The sequence below is a fragment of the Arachis stenosperma genome, chromosome 8 (genome assembly GCF_014773155.1).
Source record: "Arachis stenosperma cultivar V10309 chromosome 8, arast.V10309.gnm1.PFL2, whole genome shotgun sequence".
Lineage (NCBI taxonomy): Eukaryota > Viridiplantae > Streptophyta > Magnoliopsida > Fabales > Fabaceae > Arachis > Arachis stenosperma.
Window position 1 is genome coordinate 30,279,739 of NC_080384.1, and position 22,727 is coordinate 30,302,465.

The 22,727-nt window shown below is 30.5% G+C and overlaps 2 protein-coding genes across 2 annotated transcripts; one reads left to right on the plus strand and one right to left on the minus strand.

Moving 5' to 3' along the window:
- Positions 1–4,208: 4,208 nt before the first annotated feature.
- LOC130945767 (uncharacterized mitochondrial protein AtMg00810-like) lies at positions 4,209–5,351 on the plus strand. The gene has a single exon (XM_057874471.1). It carries the CDS (start codon positions 4,209–4,211, stop codon positions 5,349–5,351), a length of 1,143 nt encoding a protein of 380 aa, XP_057730454.1.
- Positions 5,352–9,673: 4,322 nt separating this feature from the next.
- LOC130945768 (probable fatty acyl-CoA reductase 4) lies at positions 9,674–14,724 on the minus strand. Its single transcript, XM_057874472.1, has 10 exons — positions 14,637–14,724; positions 14,458–14,561; positions 14,123–14,325; positions 13,648–13,748; positions 12,487–12,679; positions 10,838–10,999; positions 10,625–10,706; positions 10,094–10,351; positions 9,928–9,986; positions 9,674–9,836 (listed from the first exon to the last, which is right to left on the minus strand). The coding sequence occupies exons 1-10, from the start codon at positions 14,722–14,724 to the stop codon at positions 9,674–9,676; spliced, it is 1,413 nt and encodes a 470-aa protein (XP_057730455.1).
- Positions 14,725–22,727: the final 8,003 nt, after the last annotated feature.

Consider the following 22,727-nt stretch of genomic DNA (forward strand, 5'->3'; position numbering starts at 1 on the left):
CTTCACACTTTGTAATGCACATTAGAATTTATCATAAAATTATTTTTTTTTAAATTTAAACTAATAAAAGAAATAATAAAAATAATTATATCTCTAACAAGTTTTCTCAAGTTTCTTTTGAGTTTACTTAAATTTTTACATAAATTTTTTTCTCTCCTTTTATTAGTCTTATATTTTTTTAGTTCACTATGGATTGAACTCTAGATCTTTTAGATATATATAAAATTTTTGTACCATGTCAAAAAATTATTTTTTAAAATTTAAATTGATATAATGCGACTTGATTGGTTCAGTCTAATAAGCTAATAATAGTTTGTTAGAGATAATTAATTTGTAAATCAAAGCAGTTAGAGATAGCTAACAAAGTGATAATTAGTTATAAATATTTTTGGTCACTTGATAAGTTTGTTACAGATGAATTCATTCCCTGATGTATATATATTAGCCTCATGACTAATAGAAAACCCCAACCTTTCTGTTTCACTTCACAAAACTATTTCCCTTTATTCTCTCTTCTTCATCTCCTCTGCATCTCCAACCTCTCTATTTTTCATCCTACTTTCACATTCTTCTCCTCTCAAGAACTCATTCCACAGAGTTCGATGAGAGCTACTGTCCTTCTCGCACGCATTTAACATGGTGCGGTGAGCGTGGAGAAGGTAGTGGTGTTCCGATCGACGAGTTCATGAGAGAAAGATTTGAATTTGTGATAAAACAAAGTCATTAAGTTGAATTGGCTGAGGAATTACTTTCAAATTCTCCTAATCAAGTGAGATGTTCAACAGTAGCGATTTCTTGATGGCTGAAGAAAATCCAGAGGGTTTCAATCGATCCTCTAGTGGAGCACAACTGGGATCCATGGATGTGCATCAAATTACAAGCTTTCTTAATCAATTGTCCACATTACAAGCTCAAATCTCCAAAGTTGGTTCAAGTCCGATTTCAGATCCCGCAAGTCCTTACTTCATACATCCTGGTGAGAGTCCTGGTTCGCCTCTGATATCAATTACTCTAAATACAAATAATTACCATAGCTGGAGTAGAGCAATGCTGTTAGCATTAAAATCAAAGAATAAATTGAAATTCATAGATGGTTCAATAAAGAAGCTAGATCCAACAGATGCATTGTTTGAGACATGGGAAAGATGCAATACATTTATTGTCTCGTGGATTAATCTGTCTTTGAGTTCTGAAATTTCTGAAAGTGTGATTTGGAATAATGTTGCCTCTGATCTATGGAGAGATTTGGAACATAGATATTGTCAGGGAGATCGGTTTCGAGTGGCTGAGTTAGAGGAAGAGATGTACCAAATGAGACAAGGCGAATTGACAATTACAACATATTTTACAAAGTTGAAGGCTATTTGGGAGCAATTAAATGGATTCAGACCAATTCCTAATTGTGTAATGTGTACTGAGGACTGTAAGTGTGGCCTGGCTAAAATGAGAGAATACAGAGAAGAGAGTTACACAGTGAGGTTTCTCAGAGGCCTCAATGAACAATATTCGACTGTAAGATCCCACATCATGCTTATGAATCCTATTCCTGACATAAACACCGCATTTTCTTTGCTCACTCAACAAGAGAGGCAGTTTGGCAATCTGGATTTGATTGACTCCAAAACCTTACTGAATAATGCAAGGATAAACTACTTAGATGGCTCAGGAAATAGAGGCCGAGGCAGAGATGGAAACAGAGGTGGTCGGACAAATGGAAGAGGCAGAGGTAGGGGCACCAAGATGCAGTGCACCTTCTGCGGAAAAATGGGACACATTGTGGACACATGCTACAAAAAGCATGGATTGCCTCCACACTTAAGACAGCGGCAGCAAGGCAATATCAATCAAATGATGACTACTGAGCAGAAAATTGATGAAGTCAATAGTAATAAATTGGCTATGAACCAAGAAGAAGTGAGTGAAACTGCAAGTGTTGCGTTAACAGTGAACCAAAGGCAAGCCTTGATGTCCCTTCTCAAAGAACAATGTGCTCAGCAACACTCTCATGATGCAAACCAGGGTCAGAAATCATCCAATCCTGTTTCAGGTCAAGCTAAAATTCATTTTTTGCAATTCAGTGCAAGAATTTTATCATTGGTTAGACCAAAATCTGCTCTTTGGGTCATAGACACTGGAGCAACAGATCATGTTTCTTTTGATCTAACCAATTTCAAAACTTATTAAAGGGTTAAGCCCTTGGTTGTTAAATTACCTGATGGCAGCTTTACAACTAGTAGCATTGTAGGTACCATCATGTTCTCTAACAATCTATTTTTAACAAATGTTCTTTTCATTCCATCTTTTGATTTCAAATTGATTTCAGTGTCAAAACTTACAACACTTTTAAAATGCAAAATGCTTATTGATGATGAAACATGTGAAATTCAGGATCAAGCTACATTGAGGACGATTGGAGTAGCTAAATATATCGATGGACTATATACAATGAACAGCCCTACAATACATAGTGATTCATCAAAATCTGCAGCATTAACACTTCATTCTTCCAATAATTCGTTAGGTCAGAATAATAAGCATTTAGATGTAGTTTCTATTTCTGATGAACATCTATGGTATGTAAGGTTAGGACATATTCCATTTAATAAAATTGCAATGTTGCAGAAAGATTTTTCTTATATCCAATGTAAAGAAAGCAAAGTCACACCTTGTGACCCATGTCATTTCGCTAAACAAAAGAGATTACCATTTTTTCATAGTATTAGTAAATCTAAAAATTGTTTTGATCTTATACACATGGATATTTGGGGACCACTATCCACACTTTCTAGTTCCGGACACAAATATTTTTTAATGGTGGTAGACGACAAGCGTAGATACACATGGGCTTATTTCATGAAAACAAAGTCAGAAGCATCCATACTTTTACAAAATTTTGTGCAATATGCTAACGTTCAGTTTAATGCACAAATAAAATGCATTAGAACTGATAATGGACCTGAGTTTTTATTGAGAGATTTCTTCACTAAGAGTGGAATAGTCCATCACATCTCTTGTGTAGAAACTCCACAATAAAACGGTATCGTTGAGCGCAAACATCAACACATACTTGGCGTTGCAAGGGCATTGCTGTTTCAGTCTCACATACCCAAAATTTTTTGGCAATTTGCCATAGCTCATGCAATTCATTTGATCAATCGAGTTCCAAGCATTTTTTTAGACCATTGCAGTCCTTATCAGATTCTATTTCAAACTTTGCCGAATTTACAAAATTTGAAAGCATTTGGATGCTTGGCTTATGCTAGTACACTTGCTCATGGAAGAACTAAATTGGACCCTAGAGCTAAGAAGTGTGTATTCTTGGGTTTTAAAGATGGTACAAAAGGTTACATTTTACTTGATCTTAATACTAGGGAGATCTTTACTTCAAGACATGTTATCTTCTATGAAAATTATTTTCCCTACTTGTCTCAGTCTTCACAGTTGCATGATTCCACTTACACTTCAACTATTGGTGTTGGTTGCAAGACTAATAATCTTCAATTTCAAGATTTAGATCCATTTACTTCCTACACTTATCACTCACCTGCATCACCGCATTCTTCAAATGCAACTTCTCTTGACATTCCCATTTCATTGGAAAATAATGCAGCACATTCATTAGAAAATAATACATCTCATTCATTAAATCATTATGAGTCTCATTCATTAGACACACCACATGAGGATTTAAATACAACACAACATCACCCTGCATCTCAGCAGAATTTAGACACACATGTTTCTGCTGACATCATTCCTATTGCATCAACAAGACCTATTAGGAACCGCAAACCACCCTCCTACTTACAGGACTATCATTGTATGTTGGCCACAGCAGGTTTAGCACCTCCTTCTACTCAAAGATATCCAATTTCTAACTTTCTTTCATATAATAAGCTAAATTTTAATTACAAATCTTTTTGTTTGGCCGTCTCTTCAAATCCTGATCCTCGCACTTATGAGGAGGCTGTTGCTCATCATTGCTGGAGAGAGGCTATTCAAAGTGAGTTGGAGGCATTGAAGTTAAACAATACTTGGAGAGTTTGTAAACTTCCAATTGGTAAGCGAGCCATTGGTTGCAAGTGGGTCTTCCGAACCAAATTTCATGCAGATAGTAGCATTGAAAGATGCAAAGCTAGGTTGGTTGCGAAAGGTTTCACACAGATTGAAGGGTCGACTTCATTGATACATTCAGTCCTGTGGTTCGAATGACTACTTTGAGATTAGTGTTAGCAGTTGCAGCAGCTAAGAAGTGGCACTTGAAACAACATGACGTCAATACGGCATTCTTACATGGCGATCTAAATGAAGATGTTTACATGAAAATCCCTCCGTGCTTGGATGAACAGCAAGGGATGGTGTGCAAGTTACAGAAATCTCTTTATGGCTTGCGACAAGCAAGTAGACAATGGAATTTGAAGTTGACAGCCACACTTATTACCTTGGGATACAAGAAGTCCGTTTCAGATCACTCTCTTTTTACCAAAATTACAGCTTCAGGGATCACCATTATCCTTGTCTATGTCGATGATTTAGTGCTCACGGGGGATGACATTTCGGAGATTAATCGAATTAAAGGAATTCTTCATGACAAGTTCAAAATCAAGGACATTGGTGACTTGAAGTTTTTCTTAGGCATGGAAGTTGCACGTTCAGCCAAAGGTATTCATCTTTGTCAGCGAAAATATGCCTTGGACATTCTTGAAGATTTTGGTTTCTTGGATTGCAAACCTGTCAGTACCCCCATGGACTACCATGCGAAACTATCTTCCGAAAATGGCACTTTGCTCTCCGATTTCACCAATTACCGGCAACTAGTTGGTCGCCTTATGTATCTAGCCAACACACGTCCGGACATCTCTTATGTGATGGGTAGATTGAGTCAATTCATTGACTGCCCAACTACTGCTCACCTCGAGGCAGCTTTTAGGGTCTTGAGGTATCTCAAGGGTTGTCCCACACTTGGCCTTTTCTTTCCTTCTGATTCTGACTTTTTAGTAACTGGTTTCTCCGATTCTGATTGGGCTGCTTGTGTAGATACACGACGTTCAATCACTGGTTACTGTTTTTATATTGGGTCAGCATTGATTAGTTGGAAGAGCAAGAAACAATCAACCGCCTCCAGGTCTTCATCTGAAACTGAATATCATGCATTAGCAAATGCTACTTGCGGGCCTAATGGCTTTCTTTCATTTTCCAAGACATTGGCATGCCACTTACGACTCCGATTACCATTTTTTGTGACAACAGATCTGCAATTCACATTGCCGCCAATCCCATCTTCCATGAGCGTACTACGCACATTGAAGTTGACTGCCACATTACTCGTGAGAAGCTACAAAGCGGCTTGACGCACTTATTGCCCGTTTCCTCTGCTGATCAATTGGCAGACTTCCTCACTAAACCTTTGGCACCAGGACCTTTCTCCACCAATTTGTCCAAGCTAGGACTGCTTGATCTCCATCGTCTTAGCTTGCGGGAGGCTGTGACTTGATTGGTTCAGTCCAATAAGTTAATAATAGTTTGTTAGAGATAATTAATTTGTAAATCAAAGCAGTTAGAGATAGCTAACAAAGTGATAATTAGTTGTAGATATTTTTGGTCACTTGATAAGTTTGTTACAGATGAATTCATTCCCTGATGTATATATATTAGCCTCATGACTAATAGAAAATCCCAACCTTTCTGTTTCACTTCACAAAACTATTTCCCTTTATTCTCTCTCTTCTTCATCTTCTCTGCATCTCCAACCTCTCTATTTTTTATCCTACTTTCATATTCTTCTCCTCTCAAGAACTCATTCCACAGGGTTCGATGAGAGCTACTATCCTTCTCGCACGCATTTAACATATAACAAAATAATATGAATAATCCTCCATCAAAATCAAACATGTATAATACTTTCAAAGTCATTTTTATAAGAATAAAGTTTTTCTCTTATACAAACAAAAACATGGATTAAAAGATAGAATCTATTATCAGAGGAGTTAGGAAAGATAAAGAGTGTGTTATACATCTAAATTTCAACAGAAAAGCACGGCGAAAACGCTTTGATAAAGCTGACGGAAGAACGTGGTGAAAATGGGAGGAACACGGAATGAAAAAAGAGCGCAGTGTAAGAGGGGGAGCACAACGACGGAGGAGCAGCGTGAGGCGTTGCAGATCTAAGTTTTACAGGATGAAAGGTTTTACACCTGTGTTTTGGGATATTTAATAATTATTTTGAGATATGTTAAGAATTTAGAATTTAAAAAGTTTAATATTAAATTGTTGAATTTTAATTTTACTTAAATTGATTTTTAAATTTGTATTTTAAATTAAAAATATTAAATTTATTTAGATATGTTTGTTTTAATTTTTTAAAATTAATATAATAATAAAAACTGTTTAAATGATAAATTTAAAAGATATCTAATCGTACTTGTATGTAACATATAAACAGAAACGTAAGATTATTTCTATTTTATTTGCATTACAAACACACAAATAAAACATATGATAAGAAGCGTAGCTAGAAACGTAAGATTATTTCTATTTTATTTGCATTACAAACACACAAATAAAACATATGATAAGAAGCGTAGCTAGCAAACTAAAACGAGCCTCAGGATTCGGTGGTCTCAAAATCTTTGAACCACTTAATGGTCCCATTAAAAAACATATTTTTAGAGTTTTTTAATAATTGCTACATAGTCCTTGAACTAATTTTAATAACAAATTAACCCCATATATTTTATTTAATTATAAAAACTGTTTTTTATTTTATAAATTATTATTTTATCAATTATCTATTATATTTATTAATAATCAAATACAAAAACAACAACCAATTATATCCTCCATTGATCCTAATAAAGCTTTTGGCCATTCCAATCGATTAAAATATTAAATTTGATCTCGTGACGTTTGTCCATGGCTTCCAAATCGTGTTTCCTTGAAATTCAATCGATTGGTTTATCAAAATAATCGATTGAATTGTAACTCAATCGATTGAATTACAGTGTATCACAAAACAATCGATTGAAAGTTGTAAGGTATAATGGTTTTCGCTTAAACCAATCGATTGTTTATATTTTCCAATCGAATGAATGCCCAAAAACAATCGATTGTTTTTGTTACTCAATCGATTGAATTCACGAAAACAACATGGATTTGCCAAATACAATCGATTGGAAAGTGATGACATTGAAGTTTTAGCCAAATTCAATCGATTGGTAATATAATCCAATCGATTGGAAGGTGATGAAGTTGAATTTTTTGCCAACTTCAATCGATTGGTAATGCTACCCAATCGATTGAAATGTATCCTGTGCCTATTTCAATCTTGTTATCTTTTTAGAAATTATCTTATTATTCATCTATTTTATCTTTAAAATTCTATCTTCAATTTTTGCTGTTTTATTTTGATGTAGATAAACTAATCTTATCTTTTCCTTAATATTAACATTATAAATTGGTGAATAATCCATCACTAATTATTCAATCCCACCATTAAAATTGTATATCATTTTCTTTTATTATAAAAAATTTAATTATTTTTCTTTGGAACATCTATCTACTCAATATCCAATTTTTTTAAATTTTTTATCCGTCTATTTAATATCAACTATTTTTTCATCGTTAATCACCGTGTTGCAGTAATCAGCAAAGGTCCAATCAAGTTTTTCATTATAGTGTTCAAAAAATAAATCATCGTTTTGATTACAAAATCGAGGTCAGTGAATAGAATCTCTAATTTTGCAATTATTCGTTTCGATACTTTATTTGTGAAATTGATTGTGTAAGAAAAAAATATTTTTTTATCTTTTATTAATTCACAAAAATTGAGAAATATTAAAAAGTAAATAGATGTTATTATTTTTTATTATTAATTAATTAGCTAGTAATCAGGGACGGACCTAGAGGGGGCGAGTAGTGGTCTGGACACCCAAAATTTTAAGAAACTATACTTATTTATAACAATTTATATTAGGAATACAGAGGGTTTGGTGTTGATTATTTTTTTCTATTTTACCCCTATGTTTATAATCTAAAATAACATACTCAATCACATACTCACGTTCTGTAAATTTTGCATTAACCCATGACAGAATGATGTAACTGCTCGTTAAGATATTCTTATTGGATGTAAATTATTGTTACAAATATTTTTATTAAGATATGTTTTGAAGGAATAAAAGTAAAATAGTTCAATAAGGATTAATTTTTAAAAAAAATAAATTTACACTAATAATTTTTCTCTTCAAATTATTAACATACTTTTCTAATATACTCTAAGTACCTACACAATATATAATATCAATTAGCGTTCAAATTTAAGTTCCAATATTGTTATTAACGAGAGAGGTTTATTAGTTTTTAAAAAAATTTACACACAATAAGTTTTGTATCAATATATCTTGATTCATTTTAAAAATAATATTTATTCATCTAAGTTATAGAGTGTCTTGAAAAATCATATTTAAATAGTTTTTTTTTATTTTTTAATTATTTTATATTTTTAGATTGAAAACTTTGTATTTTTTTATTCAAACTTTATTTTTATATTTTATTTTAGTTGTCTTATTCAAAATTATTAATATGAATTTTTATTTTGTAGGATAAATAAAAAGATGAGATTTTTTTAATAAATTAAATTATTGAAAAACTTACTTATTATAAAAGAAGTTAAGTATATTTTTTTATTATAAGAATACATATAATTCACTTTTGAATGTAATCAAAATAAATATAAATTTATTCAATTTTTAAAAATTTACATTAATATTAAGGAAAAGATAAGATTAGTTTATCTACATCAAAATAAAACAGCAAAAATTAAAGATAGAATTTTAAAGATAAGATAGATGAATAATAAGATAATTTCTAAGAAGATAACAAGATTGAAATAGGCGCAGGACACATTTCAATCGATTGGGTAGCATTACCAATCGATTGAAGTTGGCAAAAAAATTCAACTTCATCACCTTCCAATCGATTGGATTATATTACCAATCGATTGAATTTGGCTAAAACTTCAATGTCATCACTTTCCAATCGATTGTATTTGGCAAATCCATGTTGTTTTCGTGAATTCAATCGAATGAGTAACAAAAACAATCGATTATTTTTTGGCATTCATTCGATTGGAAAGTATAAACAATCGATTGGTTTGAGCGAAAATCATTCTACCTTACAATTTTTAATCGATTGTTTTGTGATACACTGTAATTCAATCGATTGAGTTACAATTCAATCGATTGAATTTCAAGGAAACACGATTTAGAAGCCATGGACGAACGTCACGAGATCAAATTTAATATTTTAATCGATTGGAATGGCCAAAAACTTTATTAGTATCAATGGAGGATATAATTGGTTGTTGTTTTTGTATTTGATTGTTAATAAATATAATAGATAATTGATAAAATAATAATTTATAAAATAAAAATTAATTTTTATAATTAAATAAAATATATGAGATTAATTTGTAATTAAAATTAGTTCAAAAACTATGTAACAATTGTTAAAAACACTCTAAAAACATGTTTTCTAATGGGACTATTAAGTGGTCCAAAAGTTCTTGGACTACCGAATCATGAGCCCTAAAACGACACAATGGAAACTGAAAATATCATGAAACTATTTTGGGACCCCAATTTCCAAGAGAGACAAGACAAGTGTTGTTGTAAGGTTACATCTTAGGTTGCATAGAGTACTTAAGTAGACCTGGAAAATGAACATTCTCCAAATATTCCTTCCAATCAATACTTTTGGGATCCAAGTTAAATTTCCTCTCAACACTGCCAACTCCTTTTATTGCCATTCGTAGCTTCTCCGTGTTCTTATCATCAAAGCTGTTGACAAATAAATAAAAACTATTGCATTTTTATATATACATCAATAACATAATTAGTTATTAGTTAGATATCGTATTGGGATACCTACATGCCCTCAAAGTGAAGATAAGGACGATACATGTTCATTATCCTCTTCAACCTTGATCCCTTAACACCGTAACAATCAAGGGAAAATTAGAATAAATTATTAGTTATAACATAAAATAAAAATTCAAAGTAAATACAAACTGCTAACTTAATTTTGGAGCCCATACCTTGTACTGGGGAAATTCAAGATCTTCCGTATAATTGGGGTTGAATGTAAATTTTTCATATAAAGTCCCGGACTTTCCATAATTTTTTAGCCATGGATTTTTCGTAATATAAAGATGCATTAAGTCTTGAATTTCTGAAAGTTTAATTGGGTTTCTTAACGAAGTGCCAATATGGTAGATCAAATTGTTTGAAGTATTGTTCTTAGAATGAACCAACATCGCTATGATCATTGAGTTTGTCACCATGTCTACTGGTATCTGCATCCTCATTTCAATTCCATAATTTGATATTTTATGTTATATATAATTAAAAATGAAAGAAGAAAAATAAAACAATATAATACTTAAGAGTTTCAGAAACCTATCTACTTCAAACATCAAACTAATAACCTCCTCCAAAGACAATAATTATAAAAAGTTAAAAACTAGCTTCACATCTTCATATTCGTTTAGTTTTGTGTGATATTTTAACCAAATGAATACAAAAAAATTAAAGTAAAAACGATTTATTATTTAAAGAGTGAGACTCACCAGGTCTAAAGTTATCTTTGAATTACCAACAAAACTGGTTATTGCTCCTTTGAAATACTCAACAAACACAAAGTCTATAGTTCTGCAATAATCACAAAATTATATCATTTAGCTACTGAAATAATCATCTATTCATAGGATGGATCGGAATATTATATACAGTTCCATTATAAAAAAATGTCTAGATGTTAATTAAATTGAGTGGCTATTTACTTAACATCTTCAATCCAACCCGGAAAAGGTTCCGAAAGGGTGCCGATTATAACAGTAGGGCGTGTGATGATCAATGGTATATTTTCCTTCATGCTCGTCACAACCATTTCTCCCATTGCTTTTGTAAATGCATACGTATCTTGCCACCCATGCAAATTTGCCCTAAAATTTTCATAAACATAACCAGAAAATTAGGGGGAGGGGCGGAGTTACATGTTGGCTTAAGAATTTGATCATTCTTTTTTATCTTTGGCCCCCTCACTATCCTTTATAATCTATTGATGAATATATAAAATATATTGAGAATTTGATCATTCTTAGCTTTTTATCTTTGGTCCTCTCATTAAGTTTTATAATCTCTTGATGAATATATAAATTAAACTCTTTTTATATTTTGATTTTATCAAACATTAATGAGGATAAAGGACTTATTAGAAGTTAGTCACTCTTAAAAAAATGCTTAAATGCTTTCTTTTTAGATTTAATGAATTAGTTTTCAGTTCTAATAAAATTCTTAATTATTTTTAAAATAAAAAATTAAATTAATTTATACATAACAATAGTTTGAATACAATTTTTTTTATTAATTTCTTTTTATTTATCATATAACAGTGTTATACACAATGTTATATTATACAAGAGTTTTTTGACAATACCATTTTTAAAAATTTTAAAATAATTTAATTATCCAAACTTATCTTTTAAAGATTCTTTTCACCCCTTAATTGATAATTATTATTTTATTTTATTTTTATAAAATTAATAATATTAGAGAAACAAAAAAAAAGTGTCAAAACTAAATAAAATAAGTTCTGATTAAATGTTAAATAATGCTAAATTTTGACTTATTTTTTATTATTATATTTTTGTTACCAAATATTTTTTATTAAAGTAATAGAATAATAACTAAATTTGTTTCTCATAACAGAAAGTAGCTTAGTTTTTATTTTATTACTTCAATAATGTTATCTACTCTATTATTTATAGATAGGGCCATAAAATATATATATATATATATAATATGGTGAATGTTACTCTACTTTTTTTAAAGTAACATGTAAGTATAAGTTATCTTTTCTAATGTATCACATTCTAATTCGATGTTTATTTTAATATATTTGTTATATATTTATTAAAATATTAATTTAAAAATTTTTTTATATTAACTAAATTTTAAACTAAAATATTGATGTGACAAATTAAAAATAAAAACACAAATTAGTGTGACCGCAAAATTTTCAATTTAAAAAGGATATCATGTCAAATAGATCTTTAAATTTAAAAATTTATTCTATACAATTTAGTTTCGAATTATATGAAAAAAAAATTGAAACACTTTATATCTTTTAAAAAAAAAAATTAATGTAGCTAGTTTGTAATTATTTTTTATGAAGATTTAAATATTTATTTAATTTTTGTTAGAAATCAGAGATTTTGTGTGAAAATAAAAGAGTAATATATAACATTATTTTTCAAATATTTTGTTAAATTTCTAACAAATTTTAATGATCCAAAATCAATTTTTTATTTTTTATTTTATTAGATAAATTAGTCATTTAATAAATTCTATTAAAAAATTAAAATAAATAAACATCCATTAAAATATGACACATCTCTCTTTTATATATATATATATATATATATATTACCTTATTGTTCCAAGTTCTTTCATTATTGAGGTGATTGTTTTTTCATTGGCATTCCGTGCTTGGAGTTCACTCAATTTTTCTTCAATCAACTGCTTTTCTAAGTTGATGTCCAATTCTGAAGACCTTTTAATTGTTTGACCCATACGAAATGGTTCCTCAAGTATTAGTCCTTTTGCTTTTCCACAAACATAAGCTGAATCCAAAAATACAAATTTGTCAAATAGTTTTTTTTTGTCTTGAATAAAAGCAGTTGTAAATTAAGATTTTGTGCAAAGTCATTTTGTATTGACTTCAAAAATTTCCTATCATCATGACTTATTAAAATCATTATTTTATGATCTATTTTATTATTTGAGACAATTTAATAATTTCTTCGTTCAATTACTTATGTGATTCTATAAGGTTATTTTTTATACATTTAGTTATCTTTTTTAAGTGTTATTAAAATTTCATAACCACCATAATGATAGTGACTAGGTACGACAACCATCATAGAGTTAGCTTTTCAAATAAAACAATAAATAAAAATAATCTTGACTTTAGATTTTACTAATAAATATATGATACAAACTTATATATATATATATATATATATATATATATATATATATATTTCATTATGTATCTCTTCACATTAGTAAACATACTTACAAATTTATATTAAAAAAACATATTCATATTATAGAAACTAAAAGAATATACAAAAATTTATTTTTTCTCGTCTAGTCGTCAACTTATATTTAAATATACTCATAAACAATTGTTTTTAACCTTTTTCTTTTTATCCCGTATGCACTAATATCATATTTACATGTAAATTAGAACCATGAATTTAAATTTAGGGTGTTTTTTTCCTCTGCAAGTTTTAATGCTTTTTGTTGAAAATAAATTTTTTGTTATGTGTGATAGGATTTTCAACTAATTAAAAAATATTAGAAAATTAATAGAATTTATTGTTTTAGGTTAGGCCAATATTTAATTAATAATATTTAAAAGTATAAACTAAAAACATATTATTAACTTATTAAACTAACAAAAAAATAAATAACTAAAAATAATAACAAAAAAATAATAAATTCTACTTCTCCTTGACGAGCTTTTTTAGTAGAGATTATATCGTATATGTTATTACATATATTCATAAACTTGATATATACATACCCGTAGATACGTAAAGAAAAATGTCAATTCTAAGACATATTTTAGCAAAGTTTATAGCGTTATAAGCTCCCATTGTATTGGTACCCATTGCAACATCATATCTGCACAAAATAAACAAGATAACAATAACCAAACAAATAAATAAAGCGGTTTATTAATGATGAGAAATTTTTAGAGGAAAGCAATTTTTAATTTTTTGTCATTATTGTTTAATCAGTATAAATATTAAATTATTTTTAATAAATAAATTTTAAAAATTTATGTGTATAAATTTTAAAAAATATAAATATAAATTATATTAATTTATATATATAAATTTTGATAAATATAAATATAAATATAAAATTTTTATAAATTAAATATAAGTATAAATTATTATTAAGTAGTAAATATTGACAAAAAATAATAATATTTACTGATGGTGCCATATATATAGCATTGCTCATTAATTATTATTGCTTAGTTTATTACATACCGTTCATCAAATCTGACCGTTGCGGCAGAGTGCACTATAATTTCAATCTCTTTCAACATCTCTTCAATGAGGATTTGATCTTTGATTCCGAAATTGTGAAGAGAAACATCACCTGCAACTGCCACCACTTTCTCGGACAAAAAGGAGCTGAATTTTTCACCCCACTTTTCTCTTTGTATTTTGAACAATTCCTTCCCAAAAACCTATATATATCAATATAAAATTTGTGTAATTTTATTCCTATAATAGATCCATATAGTTAAAGATATAATCTAATATAAAATAAGTTAGAATATATATTGAAAAGGTTAAGGGGTGTGTGTGTGTGTGTCAACCTCAGTGTGCAAGCGTTGGAGAGCTACATGTGGATTTGATGCTCTGACAACAAGATATAACCTTTTTATGTTGGGTTGAACCCTCAGAATCTTCTCCACAAATACTGTAAACAAAATTACAAGTTTAAAAAACCGCCATGAAAACGTTAATTAATGGATATAGATGCAGCGGTAATAACCTTTGGCTAAGAATCCAGTTGCACCAGTAACTAAAATGGTCTTTCCCTTCAAATACTCCTCAACACTATTACTTGTGAACTCTGCCATAGCTAATTGAAATAATAAATAGCTGTAGTAACTAAAGCTATATGAAAACGCCTAGTAAATTTTATGTAGTTTGGCTCTGTCAACCGTAATTTATCGGATTAAGAGTCAAGACAAATTAATGTTGATTTTAATTACAGTTATAAATTTTGGGCAGCCTCTTTTTAAACAGGATTCATTAACAATTTTTTATAAATAAAAGAAAATACCAGGATTCATTAACAATTTTTTTTATAAATAAAAGAAAAATATTAATTATGAATATGTATTATCGAATAAATTGACTGACTTAGATTAGTCGAGTAGTTAGTTCATTCATTCATTTAAATAAGTGTCGGAGTTTGGATCTTATCTTCTGCATGTAATATTCTATTAGTTAAAAATAAATTTTTAAATAAAACTCATATTAAAATAAAAAATAATATTGTGAGAACAAAAAAAAATTATCAAATATATATTATATTTTATTATACAATTTTTTAGTTATCGGCTTTTTACAAGATTTTTAAATTTGCTTATGACTAAATAGAATTACATAAAATATTATACATATAATATTTTAATATATTCCAAATCTTTTTTCATATATTCTTTTAACGTTTCATTAAAAAAAATGTATAATGAGAACTCATGCTTGGTAAAATTAATTAAAACAAATGGAATTGTTTATTCTCATAGATTGTTAAGATGAATATGAGTAAATAATTTTACCAAATCTAAAAAAAAAAAAGTATATGATGAGAGAAAGATAAGAGATTATATGATATAAATATCGTATTAATAAGAAATAAAGAATTAAGTAAAAATTAAAAAAAAAAATAGAATAGAGATTCTTAAAATTAGGGTCAAATTAAAGAAAAAAAAATAGAATTTTCAATTACATCATATTTATTAATTATGCTATTGCATTCTATTTCTATTTATAATATAATTTTTTAATTGGACTATAAACCTAATACTAATTCTAGTGTTATCCTTTTTTTCAAAACAATTTTGTTTTTAAGGTTACGAAAAAAATATAAATCCTAATTAAAATTGTAAATGGAAATTACAATTAATAAAGAAACAATTAATCTTAAAAAAAGTTTTTATGCTACTACTTAAAATAAAAATTATACCCCCAGAATTCTATTGTTAAAATAAGTTTCCTGGTAAAGATTACATATAATTTTTGTCTTCCTATGACTGAGCTCAATTTAATAATTTGATAGACAAAATCCAATAGAAACCCATATTTATCAACTTTAACTTGAATTTGGGCTTGGAAAGGGGACAAGTGCTCTCCCATTCCATTCCTTCCCAGAAGTTTGTGTGCAAGGAATGGCTCTGCTTCTTCTCTCAGAACCCAACAACCACCCTCCTCCTCTCTTAGCCTTGCCGTCTTCTGCCTTGCGCCATAGAGCAAGCTTTCGGTTGCCGTAGCAAAGCCATTGGACGTTCTCTTCCTCCCCTTGGTGGTAGCTAGCATCGTCTTCGATGCGGCTCCTAGTCGTGCCATCGTTGCTGCCTTGCCTCAGATCTCAGCCGTTCGTATGCGTTATTCCACCAACTACTGTCGGAGGCTGAATCACAAGGGAAAAGTGGTTAGTGACTGGGGTTTCTTTCTCGCGAGTCCATGGAAACGTCACCGCCATGAGTGCCAGTGGTTTAGCCACTATCAGAGAAGAACGGTAGAGCTAATGTAACGATCCAACTTCTAGCACGCCATAATCATACTAGAAATTAAGTGTTACTAACTTGCTTTTCTTAACTTCAACTATTATTTAATATAGGAGGCTGATTTATTTGGGCTTGGACTATGGCCCTTGTGGAGTCCGACTCTTAGAAAAGGGACAAATGCTCTCCCATTTCTTTCCTTCCCAGAAGTTTGTGTGCAAGGAATGGCTCTACTCCTTCCCTCAGAACCCAACAACCACCCTCCTCCTCTCTTAGCCTTGCCGTCTTCTGCCTTGCGCCATAGAGCAAGCTTTCGGTCGCCGTAGCAAAGCCATCGGCGTCGTCTTCGACGCGGCTCCTGGTCGTGCCATCGTTGCCGCCTCGCCTCAAATCTCAGCTGTTCGCATGCGTCATTCCACCAACTACTATCGGAGGCTGAATCACAAGGGAAAAGTGCTTGGTGACTGGGGTTTCTTCCTCGCGAGTCCAAAGAAACATCACCGCCATGAGCGCCAGTGGTTTAGCCACTATCGGAGAAGAACGGCAGAGCTAATGTAACGACCCAACTTCTAGCACGCCATAATCATACTAGAAATTAAGCGTTACTAACTTACTTTTCTTAACTTCAACTATTATTTAATATATGAGGCTGATTCATTTGGACTTGGACTATGGCCCTTGTGGAGTCCTTGAAAAAGGGACAAATGTTCTTCCATTTCATTCCTTCCCAGAAGTTTGTGCGCAAGGAATGGCTCTGCTCCTTCCCTCAGAACCCAACAACCACCCTCCTCCTCTCTTAGCCTTGCCGTCTTCTGCCTTGCACTATAGAGCAAGCTTTCGGTCGCCGTAGCAAAGCCATCGGATGTTCTCTGCCTCCCCTTGGCGGTAGCATCATCTTCGACGCAGCTCCTGTTCGTGCCATCATTGCCGCCTTGCCTCAGATCTCAGCCGTTCACATGCGTCATTCCGGAGGTTGAATCACAAGGAAAAAATGGTTGGTGACTGGGGTTTCTTCCTCGCGATTGCAGGGTAATTTTTTTTTTTGAAAATATTTGGTCTAACAAGTAGAACATACACACATATAATCATAAATAATAATAGATAAAGCAATTATAAGCAATTACACATGTATACATATCAAGCAGTTAACGGTACTCAGTTATTCAACCTTTAGCAAAGTATATATCGCAGTTAGGACACCCCTAGTAGTAGCTATATAATAACTATATAAATATGTATACATACAACATCTCAGGCCATGACATGTTCAAGAAGTTCTTAAACTGGCACTCAAGATAGCCTGGACTATATACTCTCTTGATCCTTCTAGACTACAAAAGCAAGAAAATTACCTTCTAGGTCTTCAAAATTTGGTTCAAGCTGGATGTTATCAAAAGGAAGAATATCATCCGCTATTTTTCTACACGGTCATATGTCCCATCATTGGGCAACCCATTAATGCTCCATCATGTAGCCATGTTATATGGAACTTATCCGGATAATCCAGACTAAAGTTCGGGATAAAGTGGGTGTAGAAAATGGCAGGTCTCACAATATATACAAACAGAAACAAAGCTTGCCCTAGATTCAGAAGACTACCCAAAGCGAAACCCTCGTACAAAGCGACCTTTAGAAGTTCATGAAAAAGGAATCCCGTCTCCATCTGTGGAAAAAGGACTGGGTAAGAACTTTGGGATTCTTAGTAAGGTCGGGGTTACGAATTAGGTTCATTAATTATTTATTGTTTAACGTACAAACATCAGAATACAAAAAAATAATATACACACAGAGAATACAGAAAAATCACATAGAAAGAAAATACATAAAACACACACATCCACACAGAATACATAACAGAGAAATATGCGCAAACAAAGATGATGCATGTCTAGCCCTATGTAGGCCATGAGTTCATGTGTCAATTGACTACCTGCAACTCGACATTACTTAGGAATAAGTCCTAGATATGGCTTTCCCGTTACATCAGTTGCATACCGGTCATATAGTTAAAGTCACATCTATTGACTTTAATATGTGTACCACTGAAAAACAGCTCTTGTTGCATTAGTTACATACCAATCATATGGCCGAAGCCACATCAGTTGACTTTAATATGCGTACCCCTGAAAAACAGTTCTCAGTTGTGAGCGTCCCACTATATATTTTAGTTCTTTTTGTAAACCTTTTTTAGTTTCTTTTTCTGTTTTACTTCTTTAACCATTCTTTTTAGTTACCAGTTTTCAATTTCTGTCTCTAGTTATTAGATGACTTTGTCCTTTCTCTGATCTCTTTTAATATCTTAAATTAATCTTTACCTTCTTTTCTTATCTCACGTTAGATCTTTTATGAAGAGAATTATAAGATTTTTGACTTTAAATTGTCTTTCTACAACTTTTTAAAATAAATTATCATTTTATCTCCGATCTTTAGCTAAAATTATCATTTTATCTCTATATAATTATATTATTATTAATATTTTGATATTATTGATAAAATAGTATTATTTAATATTTTATTATTAAAACTTATTTAATATTATTTTATCTTTAAACTTTTAGAAATTATAACTTAGCACAAAATTTTTAATTATTTATATTTTGATTTTAGAACTTTTAATAATTATACTTTTGTCTTAATATTTTTATATAATTACTAAAATACTTATTATTATTTTTTATAATGACCAAAATAGCCCTACATTTTTATAAAATTTTTATTTTATTTCTAAACTTTTTCATTAATATCCAAAATACGTTTAGACTTGTGAAATTACTTTTTTACTCTTGATCTTTTTCACCAATAATCTCATGTCACAAGATGCTGAATAACATACTCCAAAAAAATAAAATAATAGAAAATAGTCAAATTCGTCCCTAAAAAATTATTTATTTTTTAAATTAGCTTTCGAAAGAGTTTTTTAATCAAATTCATCCTTCAAATATTTAAATTGAAGTTAATCACATTAGGATTTAGGGTTTAAAATTTACTAATGTGATACGTTAAGTGATTCCACAATACACACCTAAGAGTCTTAATTGACTATTAACATAATAAATTTATAAAAATAGATAAAATCAATACCTAATTGATAGAAAAATTTGAGGCATTAGAATTCCTCAATTTAGAATTGATTTGATCTAATTTTATAAACTTATCATATTAGCCACTAATTAGAACTACTAGATGTGTATCCTTTGATATCACTTAATGTACCACATCAACAAATTTTAATGTCAATAGTAATAAAAGTGATGAAATGATTAATATGACTAATTTAAAATCTTTGAAAAAGCGAATTTGATTAAAAAAAATTTCGATAACTAATTTAAAAATCTTTCAAAAATTAATTTGACTATTTACTCCCAAAAATAATGTTGGATACATGGAATCCATAGTTTATTTATTATCTCAATTAAATTTTATTAGGATATAATATTTTATTTATAATCCTTTTTTAAAATTTCTTCTTTATAATCTCATTTTTCAAATGAACTTTTTTTTAAATTTACTTTTTTTATTAATATAAATCCAAATTGAAAACTTTATTAAAAAATTACTCATATCCTACGAATATAAACATTTTTATAATGAAAGTATCTAATATTATAGATATTAACTAATTCAATTATTATATAATTTAAAAATTAATTTACAGATAATTTATTATTATGTTGATATTTTTAAATATTTTGAATAGAATAAACCACTAAAGTATCATAAAAAAATTTAAATGTCGACAAAAATATTATTAAAAGATTAAAATGACAAATTAAAAATATTTTTAAAAAAATTAAGAAGATGTATGACGAAATAATAGAAAATACTTCTTTTATAAGTGAATAAAAACATATAAACTTTTTTTAATCTTTTATAATTTGATATTTATCACCATTAATAATTTTGTAAAGCAACTCTGCCTATGCTACACCTGCGGTACATAGCCGGTTCCAAACTTAAATAAAGGAGGAGGGTTGAGTCTTCGACAGCCAACATAAAAATTTAGTTGAATTTTCATGACATGGATAGAAAACGTTATTGCGCTAAAACTAGGTCGTTATGTTGCCCAGAAGCAACACGATGTGTGGTTCGCGTACAGTGTCAAATGAGTTAGAGCTGTTGCATCGGTGTCCGAGTGTAGTGTTAAATGAGTAAGGGGTCCCACATTTTCGTGAACAGACCAGGATAAATAAGCAAATTCACAAAGAAAAATGTAAAGGTAAAGGTCAGAGCGACCAAAGATTGAGATTTAGAACATGGAACATAGGTACTCTAATAGGAAAATCCATGGAGGTGGTGGATACGATGACAAGGAGGAAGATTAACATCATATGCCTACAAGAAACAAGATGGGTTGGTGTGAAGGTTAGGAAGTTGAATACTTTCAAATTCAAACTTTGGTATACAGAAAAAGGTGAAGAATAGAAATGGAGTAGGTATTATTGTGGATAAGTAATGGAAGAAGGACGTAGTGGATGTCAAGAGGGTGGGGGATCGGATCATCTCTATCAAACTTGTGGTGGAAGGAGGTACTTTTCATGTGATTAGCGCCTATGTACTGCAAATAGATTCGGACGATCAACACAAGATAAGGTTTTGGGAGGATTTAGAGAGTTTGATCAGTCCAAGACATACCTTCAGGAGATAAGATTTTCTTAGGAGGAGATTTAAATGGCCATGTTAGAAGAGAAATGATTGAGTATGAAAGTATTTACGGAGGCCATGATTTCGGGGTGGTTAATACCGAGGGTAAAACTATTTTGGACTTTTCCTTAATCTTTGACCTTCTCATTGCAAATACGTATTTTAAAAAGAGAGACGAACATCTTATAACCTATATGAGTAGCAGGGCAAGCTCTTAAATCGACTTCTTCTTATTGAGAAGAATCAACCGAAAATTTTGTATTAATTATAAAATTATTTTGGGAGAGAGTTTAACAATACAACATAGGATGCTCGTCATAAATTTTCGTGTTGAGCAAAAGTTGAGAAAAAGACATCATACGAAAAATCCAAGGACGAGTTGGTGGTGGATAAAAGGTGAAGAAGACAGAAGCTTCCTAAGATGGGTAAGAGAAAAGGCAAAGTGGGATGGAGATGGAAGCGCATAGAAGATGTAAAGGGAGATAGCAGAAGTTACTAGAAGAACAACAAAAGAAAGTTTTGGTGAATCTAGAGGAATAGGACCAAGAGATAAAGAGTCCTGGTGGTGGGTTGCAAGTGTACAAGAAAAGATAAAGGCAAAAAGAAAGTGCTTTAAGGAATGATCTTTGTATCACAATGCAGATTGAGAAAAATATAAGACGACTAAGAAAGAGACAAAAGTGGTTGTACGTGAAGCAAGAATAAGAGCCTATGAGGGTCTCTACCAGTCTTTAGGCACGAAAGAAGGAGAAAAAGACATATATATATATATATATATATATATATATATATATATATATATATATATATATATATAGCTTATGAGGGTCTCTACCAGTCTTTAGGCACGAAAGAAGAAGTCTTTCGTGCCTAAAGACTGGTAGAGACCCTCATAGGCTCTTATTCTTGCTCCACGTACTTTTATATATATATATATATATCAAAGAGTCGTGAAAGAAGAACAAGAGACTTGAATCAGGTTAAGTGCATAAAGGATAAAGACAGAGAGGTTTTGGCTTAAGAGGAGAAGATTAATGAAAGGTAAAAGAGCTACTTCTACGAGTTATTTAATGAAGGACTGAAGACTCTTCCGAGCCTTGGTCGATTATGCATGAGGAAAAAAGATCAGAACTTTAACTACTATCGAAAGATTCAAAACTTTGAGGTAAAAGAGGCTCTAAAGTGGAAGAAAAATGGCAGAAGAGTAGAACCTGATAATATTCTGACTGGAGTTTGGAAGGATCTTGGAGAGAAAGGTATCAGTTAGTTAACCAAACTTTTTAATGAGATTTTAAGATCAAATAAGATGCCAAATGAGTGGAGAAAGAGCACCTTGGTACCTATCTAAAAGAATAAGGGAGATATACAAAGTTGCAAAAATTATAAAGGGATCACACTCATGAGCCATACCATGAAATTATAGAAAAGGGTGATAGAACGGAAGTTGAGATAAGAGATACAAGTAATATAGAACCAATTTAATTTTATGCTAGGTAGATCCACCACTAAAGCGATATACCTGTTAAGAAGGATGATAGAGAAGTATTGTGGAGATAAGAATGCAATTAGTTTAATGATGATGACAAACATTAATTTGTTAGGTTAAATATCCAATTGTTTATTTGATTAGCTTTTGCTAAGTATTGTAGACCAAAGAAATAAAATAGCAGCAGCCCAAATAAATGAAACTAAGAAACAGAAGCTGCTAA

Bases quoted from the DNA above. Each gene is read 5' to 3' on its own strand.
- LOC130945767 (XM_057874471.1), top strand. From the start codon at position 4,209: ATGACTACTTTGAGATTAGTGTTAGCAGTTGCAGCAGCTAAGAAGTGG.
- LOC130945768 (XM_057874472.1), bottom strand. From the start codon at position 14,724: ATGGCAGAGTTCACAAGTAATAGTGTTGAGGAGTATTTGAAGGGAAAG. The intron at 13,749-14,122 runs GTATGTAATAAA...TATTTTGTGCAG, and splicing joins ACGGTCAGATTTGATGAACG to ATATGATGTTGCAATGGGTA. The intron at 9,837-9,927 runs GTAGGTATCCCA...ATTTGTCAACAG, and splicing joins TATCTTCACTTTGAGGGCAT to CTTTGATGATAAGAACACGG.